The 16,682-nt window shown below is 34.3% G+C and overlaps 1 protein-coding gene across 4 annotated transcripts in view; it reads right to left on the reverse strand.

Moving 5' to 3' along the window:
* Positions 1 to 16,682, reverse strand: part of PIBF1 (progesterone immunomodulatory binding factor 1) — a 264,067-nt gene that overhangs the window by 110,897 nt on the left and 136,488 nt on the right. For 3 of the 4 annotated variants that reach the window (XR_002823191.1, XM_023726735.1, XM_023726736.1), the window contains exon 14: positions 12,892 to 12,994. Coding sequence is in view for 3 of the 4 variants with exons in the window: in XM_023726735.1 (XP_023582503.1) it covers positions 12,892 to 12,994 (103 nt within the window). In the remaining variant the exon portion in view is untranslated. Of the gene's footprint in view, positions 1 to 8,836; positions 8,865 to 12,891; positions 12,995 to 16,682 lie in introns of those variants that run through there. The other variant, XM_023726737.1, reaches the window with a different exon arrangement.

Raw genomic sequence — 16,682 nt, forward strand, 5'->3', positions numbered from 1 at the left:
TCTTTCTTCCTTGTCTTTTTAATGCCTTTTACTTTATTCATATATGATGTCCTTGATGTCACCCCACAACCTGTCTGGTGCTCAGTCATTAATGTTCAATGTGTCATCTATTCTTGAGATGATCTCTAAATTCAGGTGGGATATACTTAAGGTCATACTTTGACTCTCATGGACTTGCTCTAATTTTCCTCAGTTTCAACTTGAACCGGTATATGAGCAATTAATGGTCTGTTCCGCCATTCGTCCCTGGCCTTGTTCTTACTGATGATACTGACCTTCTCCATGGTCTCCTTCCACAAATGTAGTCATTTTGACTGTGCATTCTACTCGGCGAGATCCACATGTATAGTTGCTCTTTATGTTTTTGAAAAAAGGTATTTGCCATGAATAAGTTGTGGTCTTGAAAAATTCTATCATGTGATCTCCAGTGTCGTTTCTATCACCAAGGCTGTATTTTCCAACTACTGATCCTTCTTTGTTTCCAACTTTTGCATTCCAATCACCAGTTATTATCAATCCACCGTGATTGCATGTTGGATTAATTTCAGGCTGTAGAAGTTGGTAAAAATCTTCGATGAAGGTCTTTGGCCTTAGTGGTTGCTACATAAATTTGAATAATGGTTGTATTACCTGGTCTTCCTTAGGGGCATATGGATATTATCCTATCACTGACAGCGCTGTACTTCAGAAGAGATCTTGAAATGCTTTTTTTGACTATGAATGTGATGCCATTCCTCTTCAATTTGTCATTTCTGGCATAGTAGACCATATGATTGTCCGAATGAAAATGGCCAATACCAGTCCATTTCAGCTCACTAGGATATTCACCTTTAAGTGGTCCATTTCAGTTTTGACAACTTCCAATTCTTCTAGATTCATGCTTTGTACATTCTACGTTACAATTATTAATGGATGTTGGTAGCCGTTTCTTCTCATTTTGAGTCATGTCACATCAGTAGATGAAGGTCCTGAAAGCTTACTCCATCCACATCATTAAGGTTGACAACTTTGAGGAGGCAGCTCTTCCTCAGTTGTATTTTGAGTACCTTCCAACTTGAGCGGCTTGTCTTCTGCACTATATCAAACAATATTCCATTGCTATTCATAACGTTTTCACTGGTCAATTTTTTTAAAAGTAGACAGCCAGGTCTTTCATTATAGCCTGGAAGCTCTGCTAAAACCTGTCCGCCATGGGTAACCCTGCTTGTATTTGAAATACTGGTGGCATAGTTTTCAGCATCACAGCAACATGTAAGCCACCACAGTACACAAACTGACAAACGGTGATGGAATTAGCATATAGGGACACTAAAACAGTTACTGTTATTTATTTAGTATATTCAAGAAAATAGAGGAAAGATTAAAACTTTTAAGTAGATACTTAAAGAGAAAAAATGATCCAAATTAAACTTCTAGAGATGAAAACTATAATATTTGAAATGAAAAATACACTGGATAGTAAAAACAGCAGATTATGTATCAGAGAAGAAAAGATTAATGAATCTGAAGATATAGCAAGAGAAATTATGCAGAATAAAAGAAAAAAGATTAAAAAAAAACATAAACAGAACATCATTTGCTCTGTTGCAGGAAAACTTCAAAAAGCCTAGTACTGTATTTTTACACATATAACACATACCGTCTATATTTGTTTGCCAACCATGCCCTCCTTCTGTGAGGTATTTTGATTCAGTACATATGCTAAGTTTTTTTTTTTACAGCAACATGTAAGAAAAATTGGCACAGTGGTGCTTATGAAAATAACTCGAGGACGGAGGGCATGGTTGGCATACAAAAGTAGAAGGAACATGTTATTTGCACAAAAATACAGTATAAATCTAACTGGAGTCCCCCAAAAAATATTTTAAGAGACGATGGCTCAAAAACTTCCAAATTTGATGAACTCACTTATTCAAAAAGTTCAATGAAACCCAAGCACAGGAAAGAAACATAAAGAAACTGACAGAAAGCTACATCATAATCAAATTCCTTAAAGTCAGTGAAGGAAAAAAACCTCAAAAACAGCCAGAGAAATAAGACACATTACCAAGAGAGGAACAAAGATAAGGATGACAGCAGATTTCTTGGCAGAAACAATACAAGTTATAAGACAGTGGATCAACATCTTTCAAGTACTGAAACAGAAAGAGAGAAAAAAAAGGTCTACCTTATATTCTTCATCAATGGAAAACATCTTTCAAAAACAAATGTGGATCCAGCAATTCCACTCCTATGTATGTACACAAGAAACTGAAAACAGATGTTCAAACAAAAATTTGTATACGAATGTTTATAGCAGCACTATTTACTATAGCTAAAAGGTGGAAACAACTCAAATGTCCATCAACGGATGAATGGACAAGCAAATTATGGTATATACAGTGGAACATTAGCCAGTCATAAAAAGGAATGAAGTACTGACACACACAACTTGGGTGAACCTCAAAACATTATACTAAGTATTGAACCCAGACTTTTTGGAGCCATGGAGTCTGAAGAACCCCTGAAAGTACTCTCTTGATAAAATCTTTAAACAGTGAGTCTGAAACCAAAAATATCACCTGAAGTCTTCTTAAAACCAAACAATAGTTTAGCTTAACTAGTAAAGAATGTCTGCCACCAGCATTGTGTTCTTTTAAGATCTATGTATATGAGATCACACTGATAACATATCAAAAGATTAGATAGGAAACTTAGGGGGCAGGAGTTTACGTTAATGTGGGATGAACAACTCAGAAAAGGAGGGTGAGAATGGTTGCACAGCTCGAAGACTGTAATCAATGTCACTAAATTATACATGTAGAAATTGTGGAACTGGTTTATGTTCTGCTGTGTATATTCTCAATAACAACAAAAATAAACTATTAAAAATTATGCTAAATAAGAGAAGCTAGACAGAAAAGGTTACATATTATATGATTATATTTATATGAATGTCCAGAATAGGTAAACCCATAAAAACAGAAAGCAGACTGGTGTTTGCCAGGGGCTGGGGAGAAAGGGTATTAACTGCTTAACGGACATGGAGTTTTTATTTGGTGATTATAAAAATGTTCTGGAACTAGAAAGAGGTGGTGATTGTACAACATTGTGAATGTACTAATGTCACTGAGTAGTCCATTTTACAACGGCTAACTTTATGTTATATGAATTTCATTTCAATAAAAAATACTCAAACAAAAAACAAAGATGAAATACAAGGAACAGAAAGAAAAAACAGGTCAATTGCATTTCATCAAAATAAAACACTTTCGTGAATCAAAGGCCACACAATTAAGAAAAATGAAAAGACAATTCACAGAATGGGAGAAAATATTTGCAAATCATGTATCTAATAAGGGTTTAGCATACAGAATATATAAAGAACTCTTCTGGCCCTGACGGTTTCACTGGAGAATTCTACCTAACTTTCAGAGAAGAGTCAACATAGAAAAGAATGGAATACTCCCAAACTCATTCTATGAAGCCAGCATAACCCTGATACCAAAACCAGGTAAAGATACCACAAAAAAAAGAAAATTACAGACCAATATCCCTCATGAACATAGACACAAAAATCCTCAACAAAATTCTAGCCAATAGAATTCAAAAACATATCAAAAAAGTAATTCACCATGACCAAGTGGAATTCATACCAGGTATACAGGGATGGTTCAACGTTAGAAAAACAATCAAAGTGATCTATCACATAAATAAAACAAAAGACAAGAACCACATGATCTTATCTATTGATACAAGAAAGGCATTTGACAAAGTCCAACACCCATTCAACATAAAAACTCTCAGCAAAATAGGAATAGAAGAGAAATTCCTCAACATAATAAAGGGCATTTATACAAAGCCAACAGCCAACATCATCCTAAATGGAGAGAATCTGAAAGCATTCCCCTTGAGAACCGGAATGAGACAAAGATGTCCTTTATCACCACTCTTATTCAACATTGTGCTGGAGGTCCTAGCCACAGCAATTAGGCTAGAAAAAGAAATAAACGGCATCCAAACTGGTAAAGAAGAAATAAAAGTATCTCTATTTGCAGATGATATGCTCTTATACACAGAAAACCCCAAAGAATCCACAAGAAAACTACTGGAATTAACAGAAGATTTCAGCAAAGTATCAGGATACAAGATAAACGTACAAAAATCAGCTGGATTCCTCTATACCAACAAAGAGAACTTCAAAGAGGAAATTACCAAATCAATACCATTTGCAACAGCCCCCAAGAAGATAAAGTATTTAGGAATAATCTAACCAAAGACGTAAAAGACTTGTACAAACAAAACTATAAGACGTTACTGCAAGAAACCAAAAGAGACCTGCATAAGTGGAAAAACATACCTTGCTCATGGATAGGAAGACTCAATATTGTGAGAATGTCAGTTCTACCCAAAGTGATCTACAGATACAATGCAATCCCGATCCAAAGTCCAACAGCATTTTTTAAGGAGATGGAGAAACAAATCACCAGCTTCATAAGCAGAGGGAAGAGGCCCCGGATGAGTAAAACATTACTCAAGAAGAAGAACAAAGTGGGAGGCCTCACACTAACTGATTTTAGAACCTATTATACCACCACACTAGTCAAAACAGCCTGGTACTGGTACTGGTACAACAACAGATACATACACCAATGAAAGAGAATTGAGAATCCAGACATAAATTCATCCACCTATGAGCAGCTGATATTTGACAAAAACCCAAAGTCCGTTAAATGGGGGAGAAGACAGTCTCTTTAACAAATGGTGCTGGCATAACTGGATATCCATCTGCAAAAAAATGAAACAAGACTCATACCTCACACCATGCACAAAAACTAACTCAAAATGGATCAAAGACCTAAATATAAAATCTAAAATGATAAAGATCATGGAAGAAAACATAAGGATAATGCTAGGGGCCCTAATACATGGCATAAACAGAATACAAGCCATAAGTAACAATGAACAAAATGCCAGAAGAGAAACTAGGTAACTGGGAGTTCCTAAAAATCAAACACTTAAGCTCATCAAAAGACTTCACCAAAAGAGTAAAAAGACAACCTACAGACTGGGAAAAAATTTTTGGCTATGACAAACCCAATCAGGGTGTAATCTCTAAAATCTATAAGATACTGCAAAACCTCAACAACAAAAAGACAAATAACCCAATTAAAAAATGGGCAAAGGATATAAACAGACATTTCACCAAAGAAGACATTCAGGTGGCTAACAGACACATGAAGAAATGCTCACAATCATTAGCCATTAGAGAAATGCAGATCAAAACTACAATGAGATACCATCTCATCCCAACAAGGCTAGCATTAATCCAAAAAACACAAAATAATAAATGTTGGAGAGGTTGTGGATAGACTGTTAGACTTATACACTGTTGGTGGGAATGTAAAATGGTACAACCACTTTGGAAATCAATTTGGCACTCTCTTAAAAGGCTGGAAATAGAAGTACCATACGATCTAGCAATCCCACTCCTTGGAATATGTCCTAGAGAAATAAGAGCTGTCACACGAATTGATATATGCACACCCATGTTCACTGAATCATTGTTCACAATAGCAAAAAGATGAAAACAACCAAGGTGCCCATCAACGGAGGAATGGATAAACAAACTATGGTATATTCACACAATGGAATACTACGCAACAATAAAGAACAACGATGAATTCATGAAACATCTCATAACGTGGATGAATCTGGAAGGCATTATGCTGAGTGAAATTAATCAGTTGCAAAAGGACAAATATTATATGAGACCACTATCATAAGAACTCAAGGAAAGGTTTAAAAACAGAAAAAAATGTTTTTTGATGGTTACGAGGGTGGGGAGAGAGGGTTTGGGATATTCACTAACTATAGAGTAGACAAGAATTATCTTAGGTGAAGGGAAGGACAACACACAATACGGGGAAGTCAGCACAACTGGACTAAACCAAAAGCTAAGAAGCTTCCTGAACACAACCAAACACTTCGAGGGACAGACTAGCAGGGGCGGAGGTCCAGGGACCATGGCTTCTGGGGACATCTAGGTCAATTGGCGTTAACAAAGTTTATTAAGAAAATGTTCTGCATCCCACTTTGGTGAGTGGCGTCTGGGGTCTTAAAAGCTAGCCAGCAGCCATCTAAGATGCATTAATTGGTCTCAACCCAACTGGAGCAAAGGAGAATGAAGAACACCAAAGGTAAGAAAATGTTCTGCATCCCAGTTTGGTGAGTGGCGTCTGGGGTCTTAAAAGCTAGCCAGCAGCCATCTCAGATGCATTAATTGGTCTCAACCCACCTGGAGCAAAGGAGAATGAAGAACACCAAAGGCACAAGGAAAATATTAGCCCAAGAGACAGAAAGGGCCAGAGACTCCCTCAGCCTGGGACCAGAAGAACCTGATGGTGCCCGGCTACCACCAATGACTACCCTGACAGGGAACACAACAGAGAGTCCCTGATGGAGCAGGAGATAAGTGAGGTGCAGAACACAAATTCTAGCAAAAAGACCAGACTTAATAGTCTGACCGAGACGGGAGGGACTGGAAGACATGGCCCCCAGAATCTCTGTTAGCCCAAAACTAAAACGATTCCTGAAGACAACTCTTCAGACAAAAGATTAGACTGGACTATAAGACATAAAATGATACTCGTGAAGGGTATGCTTAGTAGCTCAAGCAGATACATGAGACCAAAGGGGCAGCTCATGTCCGGAGGTGAGATGAGAAGGCAGAAAAGGACAGGAGCTGGTTGAATGGACATGGGAAATCTGAGGGGGAAAGGAGGAATGTGCTGTCACAGTATAGGAAGAGCAACTAGGGTCACATAACAATGTGTGTATAAATTTTTGTATGAGAAACTAACTTGTGCTGTAAACTTTCACTTAAAGCACTATTTAAAAAAAAGTAAAAATAAAATTAAAAAAATGTAAACTAAAATAAAAAGTAAAATGTATAATTTATCTAAATATTTTGATAAAAAAAAAGTTTTTCTAATTCAGTAACAAAAAGAGCAACAGACAAATTATAAAATGGGCTAAGGACTTGAATAGACATTTCTCCAAAGAAGATATATGAATGACCAATAAGCACATGAAAAGATGGTTAATATCATTAGTCATTAGGAAAGGCAAATCATAATCATAGTGAGATAATACTTAACACTCACTAGGATGGATAGAAACTGAAACAAAACAAAAATCAGAAAATAGCAAGGATGTGGAGAAATTAGAACCCTCATCCATTGCTGGTAGGAATGCAAAATGATGCAGCCCCTGTAGAAAATAGTTTGGTGGTTCCTCAATAAGTTAAATATAGAATTATCATAAAAAAACAAAATTCCTGCTGTCGAGTCAATTCCGACTCATAGCGACCCTATAGGACCGAGTAGAACTGCTCTATAGGGTTTCCAAGGAGAGCCTGGTGGATTCAAACTGCCAACCTTTTGGTTAGCAGCTGTAGCTCTTAACCACTCTGCCACCATGGTTTCCAGAATTACCACAGGACCTCGCAATTCCAGTCCTAGGTATATACATACCTAAAAGAACTGAAAGCAGGCTTTTAAACAAAAACATGTACACAAATATTCATAGTACCACTACTCACAATAGCCAAAAGGTGGAAAAAACCCAAGTGTCTGTCAAGTGATGAATGGATAAACAAACATGGTGTATCTATATAATAAAGTACTATTCAGCCATAAAAAGGAATGAAGTACTGATACATGCTACATGGATTAACCTTGAAAACATTATGCTAAGTGAAAGAACCTAGACACAAAAAGTCACATGTGGTGTGACTCCATTTATAAGAAATATGCAGAATAGGCAAATCTATAGAGACAGAAAGCAGATTAGTGGTTGTTAGGGGAATGAGGAAAGGGAGTGGAAGTGGTTGCTTAATGGGTACACGGTTTCCTTTTGGGGTGATAAAAATGTTCCAGAACTAGATAGCGGTGATGGTTATATACATTCTGAATGTACTAAAAGCCACTGAATAGCACATTTTAAAATGGTTAAGATGGTGAATTTTATGTTATGTGAACTTTGGATATACAAAAGGAATAAAGAGCATTAGGCATGGTAACTATTTAGTTAAATAATAATACCTTTTCATCATATTATAAATCTCTTTAAAATATTATCAGCTGTTTAAACTAAAAATAATAGCAGTGTAATGTGGGGTTTATAACATGTGTAATGGCCAGTGGTTAGGAGCTACAGCTGCTAATGAAAAGGTTGGCAGTTCAAATCTACCAGCTGCTCCTTGAAAACCCTATGCAGCAGTTCTACTCTGTCCTATAGGGTTGGTATGAGTTGGAATCGACTCGACGGCAACAGGTTTGGTTTGGTTTTATGAATAAAATGGATGAAAACAAGAGCACATAAGTTGGGAACAGACAAATGGAAGTATACTGTTATAAAGTTATTATACTATATATGAAGTGGTATATTATCACTTCAAGATATACAGTGATAAGTTAAAGATATAAACTATAAAGCTAAAGAATCACTGTAATAAAACAAAAGGTTATAGCCAACAAGCTAACAATGAGATAAAATGGAATAATAACCATGACAATAAACACACGAAATCCAAATGTTCTAAAAACATCAATTAAAAGCCATATTTTATCAGACTGGATTAAAAAGCAAGACTCAACCTCTGTATGTTGTCTACAAGAAACACACTTCAATTATAAAGACACAAATAAGTTAAAAGAATGGAAAAAGATATACCATGCTAACATCAATTAAAAAATGCGGGACTTTGACACTGAAAACTACAAAAAATAAAATAAAAACAAAAACACTACTAAGGGAAATTAAGGAAGACCTATTTTACCTGTATATCAATACTGTTAGGATGTCAATCCTCCTCATTTCATCTGTAAAAAAATGCAACTCCAATAAAAAATACATCCAGGTTTTTTTTGAAGAAATTAACAGATTCTAGAATTCACATGGAAATGCAAACGACAGAGAAAAGCGAAAAATCTTTGAAAAAGCACAGAGTTGGAGGATCGACGCTACCTGATTTCAAGACATTATAAATCTACAGCAATCAAGATGGTGTGGTATTGACATAATGATAGACAAATAGATCACTAGAACAGAACAGAAATAGATTCATACATAAATGATGAATTGATTTTCAACAAAGGATGCTGGAACAATTGGGTTTCAATGTGCAAATAAGTTAATTTCAATCTACATCTTGTATTTTATTAAAAAAATTAATTAAAAGTAGAATGGAGACCTAAAACTGTAAGACATCTAGAAGAAAACTTAGACAAAAACTCTTGTGACCCTGGGTTAGGCTAAATATTTTAGATATAATACCAAAAATGTAACCCATAAAACAACACACTAATAAATTGAATGTAGTGAAAACTAAAAACTTCTGCTCTTCTAAAGACACTGTTAAGGGAATGAAAAGACAAGCTACAAAGTGGGAGAAAATATTTGCAAACCATATAGGGGACTTGTACTTAGAATACATAAAGAAACCTCAAAACTCAGTAAGAAGACAAACAACCTGATAAATGGGAAAAAACTTTCAACAGGCACTTCTCCCAAGAAGGTAAACAGAGGGCAAAGAAGCACATGAAAAGATGCTCAACATCATTAGTTATTAGGGAAAGGGAAATTAAAACCACAATGAGATACCACTACACATCTATTAGAATGGCTAAAATGAAAAAGACTGACCATATCAAGCTTGGCAAGGCTGTAGAGGAACTAGAACTTTCATAAATTGCTGATGGGAATATAAAATGGTACAACTGTTTTGGAGAACAGTTTGGCTGTTTCTTAAAAAGTTAAACATACCTCTGTCATATGATCTAGCCATTCCACTCCTAGGTATTTAGCTATGAGAAACGAAAGCACAGCTCATACAAAGAACTGTACATGAAGGTTCGTATCAGCTTTATTTGTAATAGGCAAAAACTGGAAATAACCTAAATGCCATCAACAGGTGAATGGATAAAATGTATATCCAGACAATGGAATGTTACTGAGCAATGAAAAGGAATGATCTATGGTTGAATCTAGAAATAATCATACAGAGTAAAAGAAGACAGATAAAGAGTAAATATGGTTCCATTTATATAAAAGTCTAGGAAATGTAAACTATAGTAACAGAAAGCAAACCAGTGGTTGCTTTGGAACTAGAATAGGGTGTGGGGAAGGGTGGGGAGGAGGAATCTCAAAGGGGCATGAGGAAACTTCTGGGGTGATGTATGTGTCCATTATCTTCATTTTGGTAATAATTTCATGAGTATATACATATGTCAAAAGTTATCATATTGTACACTTAAAGTATATGCAGCTTATGGTATGTCAATTATACTGCAATAATGCTGTTAAAAACAGTATTTTCACTTTGAATATTATTTAGCATTCTCATTTTAGAAGCGCATTTATATATAACCTCAGACATATTCTGAATAGCATATAACTTTATGGTAATTTGACCATGAGTTATTTGAGTTTCTCTTGTGTATAATTCTTGAGAACTCCAAGCTGGTTTAAATATTCAACCTGCTTCAAAGAATACAGAACCTGAGAGAATTTCCTTCTCTATTTTTTCACCATCTATTATGAAGAGTCTACTGCTACAAAAGAAATCAATCTAATAGTATTATCTTTCAGCTAATTAGTTTATATAATTACTTTCAATTTAAGCAATATAATTTTATAAGGCAGAAAACAGTTAACTATGGAATATTTCAAAGTATAGTACTTTTTTTTAATCTTAAGGGTAGTTATGTATTACACTCTGCAAAACTTCTTTAATAGAGGGCTACTGATCCTTTTCAAAAATACTTTATTATGAACAATTTTCAAACATACACTAAAGTACAGAATTGAATAATATGAGTGATCTGTATGTACCCATCACCTGAATGCAAATATTATCAACATTTTACAGTTCTTATTTTATCTATTGAGTCCTCCCCTCCCCCTTTTGGGAATATTTTAAAGCAAATTTGAAGTATCATTTCACATCATAAAAATTAGGCTTTTTCTCAATGTAAGCAAACAGCTTATTTTAAAAAAGCTTCAAAGTTAATTATACTTTATTACTACAGCATTTAATTTCATACATTTCCTCCCTATAATTTATATAGGTGTTATGCAGATTTAAATTCTCATTTTTAATTAACTGAAGTGCTCAGGAAGGCAGGTTTTTTTTTTTTTTTTAAATAATATATAAACATGTATACAAGTCTCTATATATCTTTATTATTTTATTTTAAAAATGTTTTTGATAGGTTATCATGAAATTAAAACCAGCATGTTGTTGTTGTTAGCTGCCACTGAGTCACTTCTGACTCATGGAGACCCCACGTGTACAGAATAGAACTGCTTCATAGGGTTTTCAAGTCTGTGAACTTTCGGAAGCAGATCACCAGGCCTGACTTTCGAAGTGCCTCTGGGTGGGTCTGACCACCAACTTTTCGGCTAGTAGTTGAGCGCTTAGCTGTTTGCACCAAAATCTATAATACACTAGAAAATAGAGGTTTATTTGTTTCTTTACTCATTTATTTATTCCATGCTTCCTTCTACCCAGTGGTGTGCTGAAGCTGGCTTGTAGCAGTTTGTGAGAGTTAACTATTTTTGGGAACTTTGTGAGCTAGTTGTCAAACATAACCATTACTGAATATTAAATTATTTAAATTTAAAATTAATTATATTAAAAAAGGGAATAAATACAAACTCATCAATTTTTAATTATTTTATTACATTTTAATATCATCTATGCTCTTGAGTTTATGTACATTTATTATATCTGTACAGTGGAAACTGTATGTAATGCTGTGCTGCTGAGCATCTCTACTCTGCATTCAGTGATGTTATGTTGGCAGACTGAAATCAGCCATGATGGGAATATTTATCCCACATACATAAGTAAATCAGAGCCCTGCATTATACACCTGCCCAGAGAGCTGGCTGTTAACATTTATCAGCACACCACTGCTGCCACCCTTAGAGTTAACTATGTGCTAGGCACTATAGTAATAAAAAATAATTCTAGTCTTTTGAAATTTGAGGATGAAGATCTTCCTAATGTTATAGTATTGAAAGTACTTTAATAGAAGATACTCTAAAGACAAATATGAACTGGTCCTTAAGAAAATGAAGAATACATGGTATGTATCTGTAGTATCTAATATATAATATCTTTTAAAATTCCTTTACTATAATAAAATCCAAAATCTTTAAATATCAACACAGAAAAACTTAGCATGCTGAAGCTCAGGAAATAAAAGGCACTGAGGTGGCATCTTTGACTTTAATTGTTTTATGACTTGGATTTCAAAAGTACAGAAAAATGTAGTTAGATGTTGAATTAATAATTCAAAATACCAATTAAAATGTATACATATATACATATACTCTTTAAATGACATAAGGCTAATGAAAATAAGAAATATAAAACTGATTTTTAAAAATAAATACAATTTAGGAGCTATCACATACCAAAGAATGTGAGAGCTTAAGTGTATACCAAGTACAGTGTGTTTAACAGATAATTGGTTTCATCAAACACAGAAGTCAAAGAGTAAACCTATTTAAAAAATAAGGTATTAGTCAAAAATTTAAAATGCCACTAAAAATTGCCAAACTTGTTTTGCCAGTTGATATTTTCAGAAATCAAAGCTGTGTCTGTCTAGTCTGCATTTATATTTAGTCTCAGCAAATTAATCTCTCTTTTGATCTTAGTTTTGCCATACACTATAAGTTGTTTTATAAGGCTTTAACATTAATTTAGGTTTATAAATTGTGAAATCATTTTACATTAGCAAACAGCTTATTTTAAAACTGCTCAGAAAATACTCAAAGGAGTTATAAAGAATTAAACTGAACACTGTGATTCTTTGTGTTTCTTTTGTTTAAATTATTTACCTCTTGCGAAAGCTGTGTTCCTTGGTCCTTTTGATGTTCCAGGTCTTTTAAAATTAGCGAGTTTTGTTTTTCTAACTGAAGCACTCTTCTTGCCAAGTGGACACTAGGCCAATGAAATGAGAAAATTAATGCTTACAGAAGTGAAACGCTGTCTAAAATATTCAAAATGTGTTTGTGTGCTTGAAAACTGACTTACCGTTGCCTAATAATGCTTAAATACTAACAAAAAATATAGTCAAATAACATTTTCAGATGTCAGTAGAAGACTAATACCCTCAAACGGCTCAGAAATTTTGAAAGTAACATTAAAATCTCCATAATAACCTAACTGTGATATATTGATTACGGCAGTAATGGTTTCTAGTCCTTGCTATAAAAGTAGAAAGTTAGATTATAGTTGCTCAAAAAGACCAGAAGACAGCAATTTGCTGTTTTTTCCCCAACTTGTATAAAAATTTCCCAATTACAAACAAATCAGGCAATTAGTTGAAATATTATGAACATTAATAAGCTTACACTTTGAAAAACATCAGTGTTTACCTCTGACAATATAATGCATTTTAGAGACAACACACAATTGAATAGATTTTCTATTGAAAGTGGAGATGGACAAGATTTATGAAACCTGGGGAATGTCTATACTAAGGGCAAAGACTCCATACTGAAAGAAATCACTTCTTTGGATGCTCTGCATTACTATAACTTATTGTACTAAGTGTAATATTTAAAATTTAAAAATCATATTAAATGTGAAATGTCCCAATTAAACTTTAAGAATATGTTTTAAGAAAAAAAAAGATTCAGTTATAAAATCATTCCTCTTAACTACTGGAAAAAGAAGTGGCATAATTTTTTCAAGAGCTGCTAATAATGTCAAGAAGAAATGCTGCTCCAAAAACCTTCTCTGTAATTTCTAAGAACTTAAAAATTTCTTATTTATCACATTTTTATGTATTTATATCTACATGGGTTAAATCTATTAATCTAATCCATGAATAGGGAAGACAAGACATTTTACAATAACAAGAAAAGATCTTCACTCAAAATAAAACTGTAGGACAGAAACAATTCTGCTGTATCTTTTATATTTCCTAACACAAAGGAATGTAGAAAAAAACCTTGAAAACAGAATACACATCTATCTCTAAGAACTCATTATTCCAAATGAAAAAGATGAGTTTTGGGAAAAGTTTATATAATGAATTGAATGGCGTGTTTAGATTCCCTCAAATCTAAGTCTGTTCTTTCAATGGGCAAATAATTTTGCCTTAATAATCATCTGAAGTTAGAGATGGAAAAGACACACAGTTCCTGTTTTTTGACAATCATTCTTTTTTAAAAATTGTCATGGAGTAAAAAGTTTTACTGATGTGTAATTTATATACCATAAAGTTTACCCATTTAAAATGTTCAATTCAGCATTTTTTATTATGAAGTTGTATAATTATCACCTTAATCTAATTTTAGAACATTTTCATTACCCCTCAAAAGGAACTCTGCACCCATTAGCAATAATTCCCTACCGTCTCCCCTTCTGCCTCCTACCCCAGCCCAGGTGAACCACAAATTTTAAAGGTATTTACAATTTATGGCTATTCTATTTTTCACTCCTAATCCAAATATACAAAGCTCTCTCAAATTTGACCCTAAAATAGTAAGGTCTCTACAAATAAAATATACCTTAATGCTAACTTTGCATTATTTTTACATTTAAAAATCTGTTGATTCTATTAGATGTCTGCAAACACCAGTATTTTATATCATTAACTCTGTTTTTTATCAGGTTAATTTTAAAAACTTGGTGTTATCTTCATTTATATTCTCATTCTCATTTTTCATATATTTTAGGAATAAGTATTTTCATTTTTCTGTCTGCCACAGAACTTTAGCATTAGGGTCTTTTGTACATAGTACTTTCTCCATAAATGTATGCTGAAGGGATACAATATTATTTGTGTAATATTCCATGTACAGAACAATTAACACAAGCAAATACAACTACACAGAAACTGATGAGATGAAATAGAAGACTGAGGGATGTAAGAAAATAATGAGATGCAAAGGACACCGATTACTAACATTCTGAAGAAGATAATGACTTGAAGACATCAAGTATAACAATATTAAATTGTTCGTTTGGTTTGGGTGCTTTTTGTTTCGTTGGGAATTGTCTAATGGTCTTATGCAAATATGGAAAAACCTCTTAACAATGGAAAATGTCCTAGGACACAAAACACTGAGTACAAGTAGTTCTTGGTATGTTGGTGCGTAAGCCTTAACATCAGGATTACACGTCCTTTTAACAAGAATTCTCCGAATTTTGGTTGGGGGATTCTGAGTGAGAAAAGCCCATTCTAAATGGATGGAAAGTAATCTCACAGTATCTTAACATTGCTTGTAGATATGTTCTGCAGTGGTCTGATTAGAAACTTATAGTACAATTTTATTGAGAAAAAACTTTTTAGGGACTGATGCTGACGGGAATGGCTGTGATTATTAGCAGGTGCGTTGATGTTATTTAAGATGCATAATGGTTATAATGTGGAAAGCACTGTGGTACAATGGGGTCACATTTTAGAAAATTCACTTCTAAGCCAGTGGTAAGGACAGTAGAACATATTTCCTCATAAAAATATCAGAAACAGTATTAAGGCTGGCTCCCAGGTTGCCCTTAAATACCCTTTTAGCCCCAAACAAAACAACCAAGAGTAGAAAATGACATTGTTAAATCTTTTTCTTTAAAACATATGTTTAAACACACAGAACACAACAAAAACAAGACATATAATTGTTCCTCATTATAATACCTTCAATGAAACAAAAATGATAAAACAAAATTAACAATGTTTTCTTGATCTTTAATATCAATGACTGCAGAAAAGCAAGTTGAATTAGAAGTGTTCATTAATTCATTCAAAACATTCACAAACATCCACATTTTCCTTTAACAAATATTTATTATAAGCTCATAATCTTCATGTTGTTGTGTGCCTCAGGTTGATTTCGACTCATATGGATCCTATGTGCAGAGCAGAACTGTCCCATAGGGCTTCCTAGGCTTTCATCTTCATGGGAGCAGATCACCAGGTTTATTCTCCTAGGAGCAGCTGGTACTTCGAACCATCAACCTTTTGGTTAGCAGCTGAGCACTTAACCACTGCACCACCACCCCCCCCCCAAAAAAAAGAAAATCAAAAAACAAAACCGTCTTTGTAAGCACTGCTGTTGTTGGGTGCCATCAAGTCAATTCCAACTCATAGCAACCCCATGCGACAGAGTAGAACTGTCCCATAGGGTTTTCTTGGCTGTAATCTTTACGGAAGCAAATTGTCAGGTTTTTTTGCTACAGAGCTGCTGGGTGGGTTTGAACCACCAACTTTTTGGTTAGCAGGCAACTGCTTCATCATTGCGCTGCCCGGGCTCCTTCACAGGCACTAGGAATACACAATTTCTGCCTGGAGGATCTAACAGTCTACTGAGGAAGATAGGCAAATTAAAAAAATTACTGTAGTGTGCTAAATGCTTTCAAAGGGCATACTGAAGAATGAAAACTAATACTGACTAATCTGGTAAAGCAGCAGAAAAATAGTATTCTGGGTAGAGGGAAAGGCATAAGCAAAGGTAAAAACAAGATAAAGGATGACGTGCTGGGGAAAACTGTAAGTAGTATGGTATGGATCGATAAAACATATGGTACATGATGAGGGTTGAAGCTAGAGAGATTTAGGCAGGGATATATGATGAAAGGCTTTCTATGAAAAGCTGAGTTTGGATTTTATTCTGAAGTTGGT

Source organism: Trichechus manatus, unplaced genomic scaffold (genome assembly GCF_000243295.1).
Source record: "Trichechus manatus latirostris isolate Lorelei unplaced genomic scaffold, TriManLat1.0 scaffold00013, whole genome shotgun sequence".
NCBI lineage: Eukaryota > Metazoa > Chordata > Mammalia > Sirenia > Trichechidae > Trichechus > Trichechus manatus.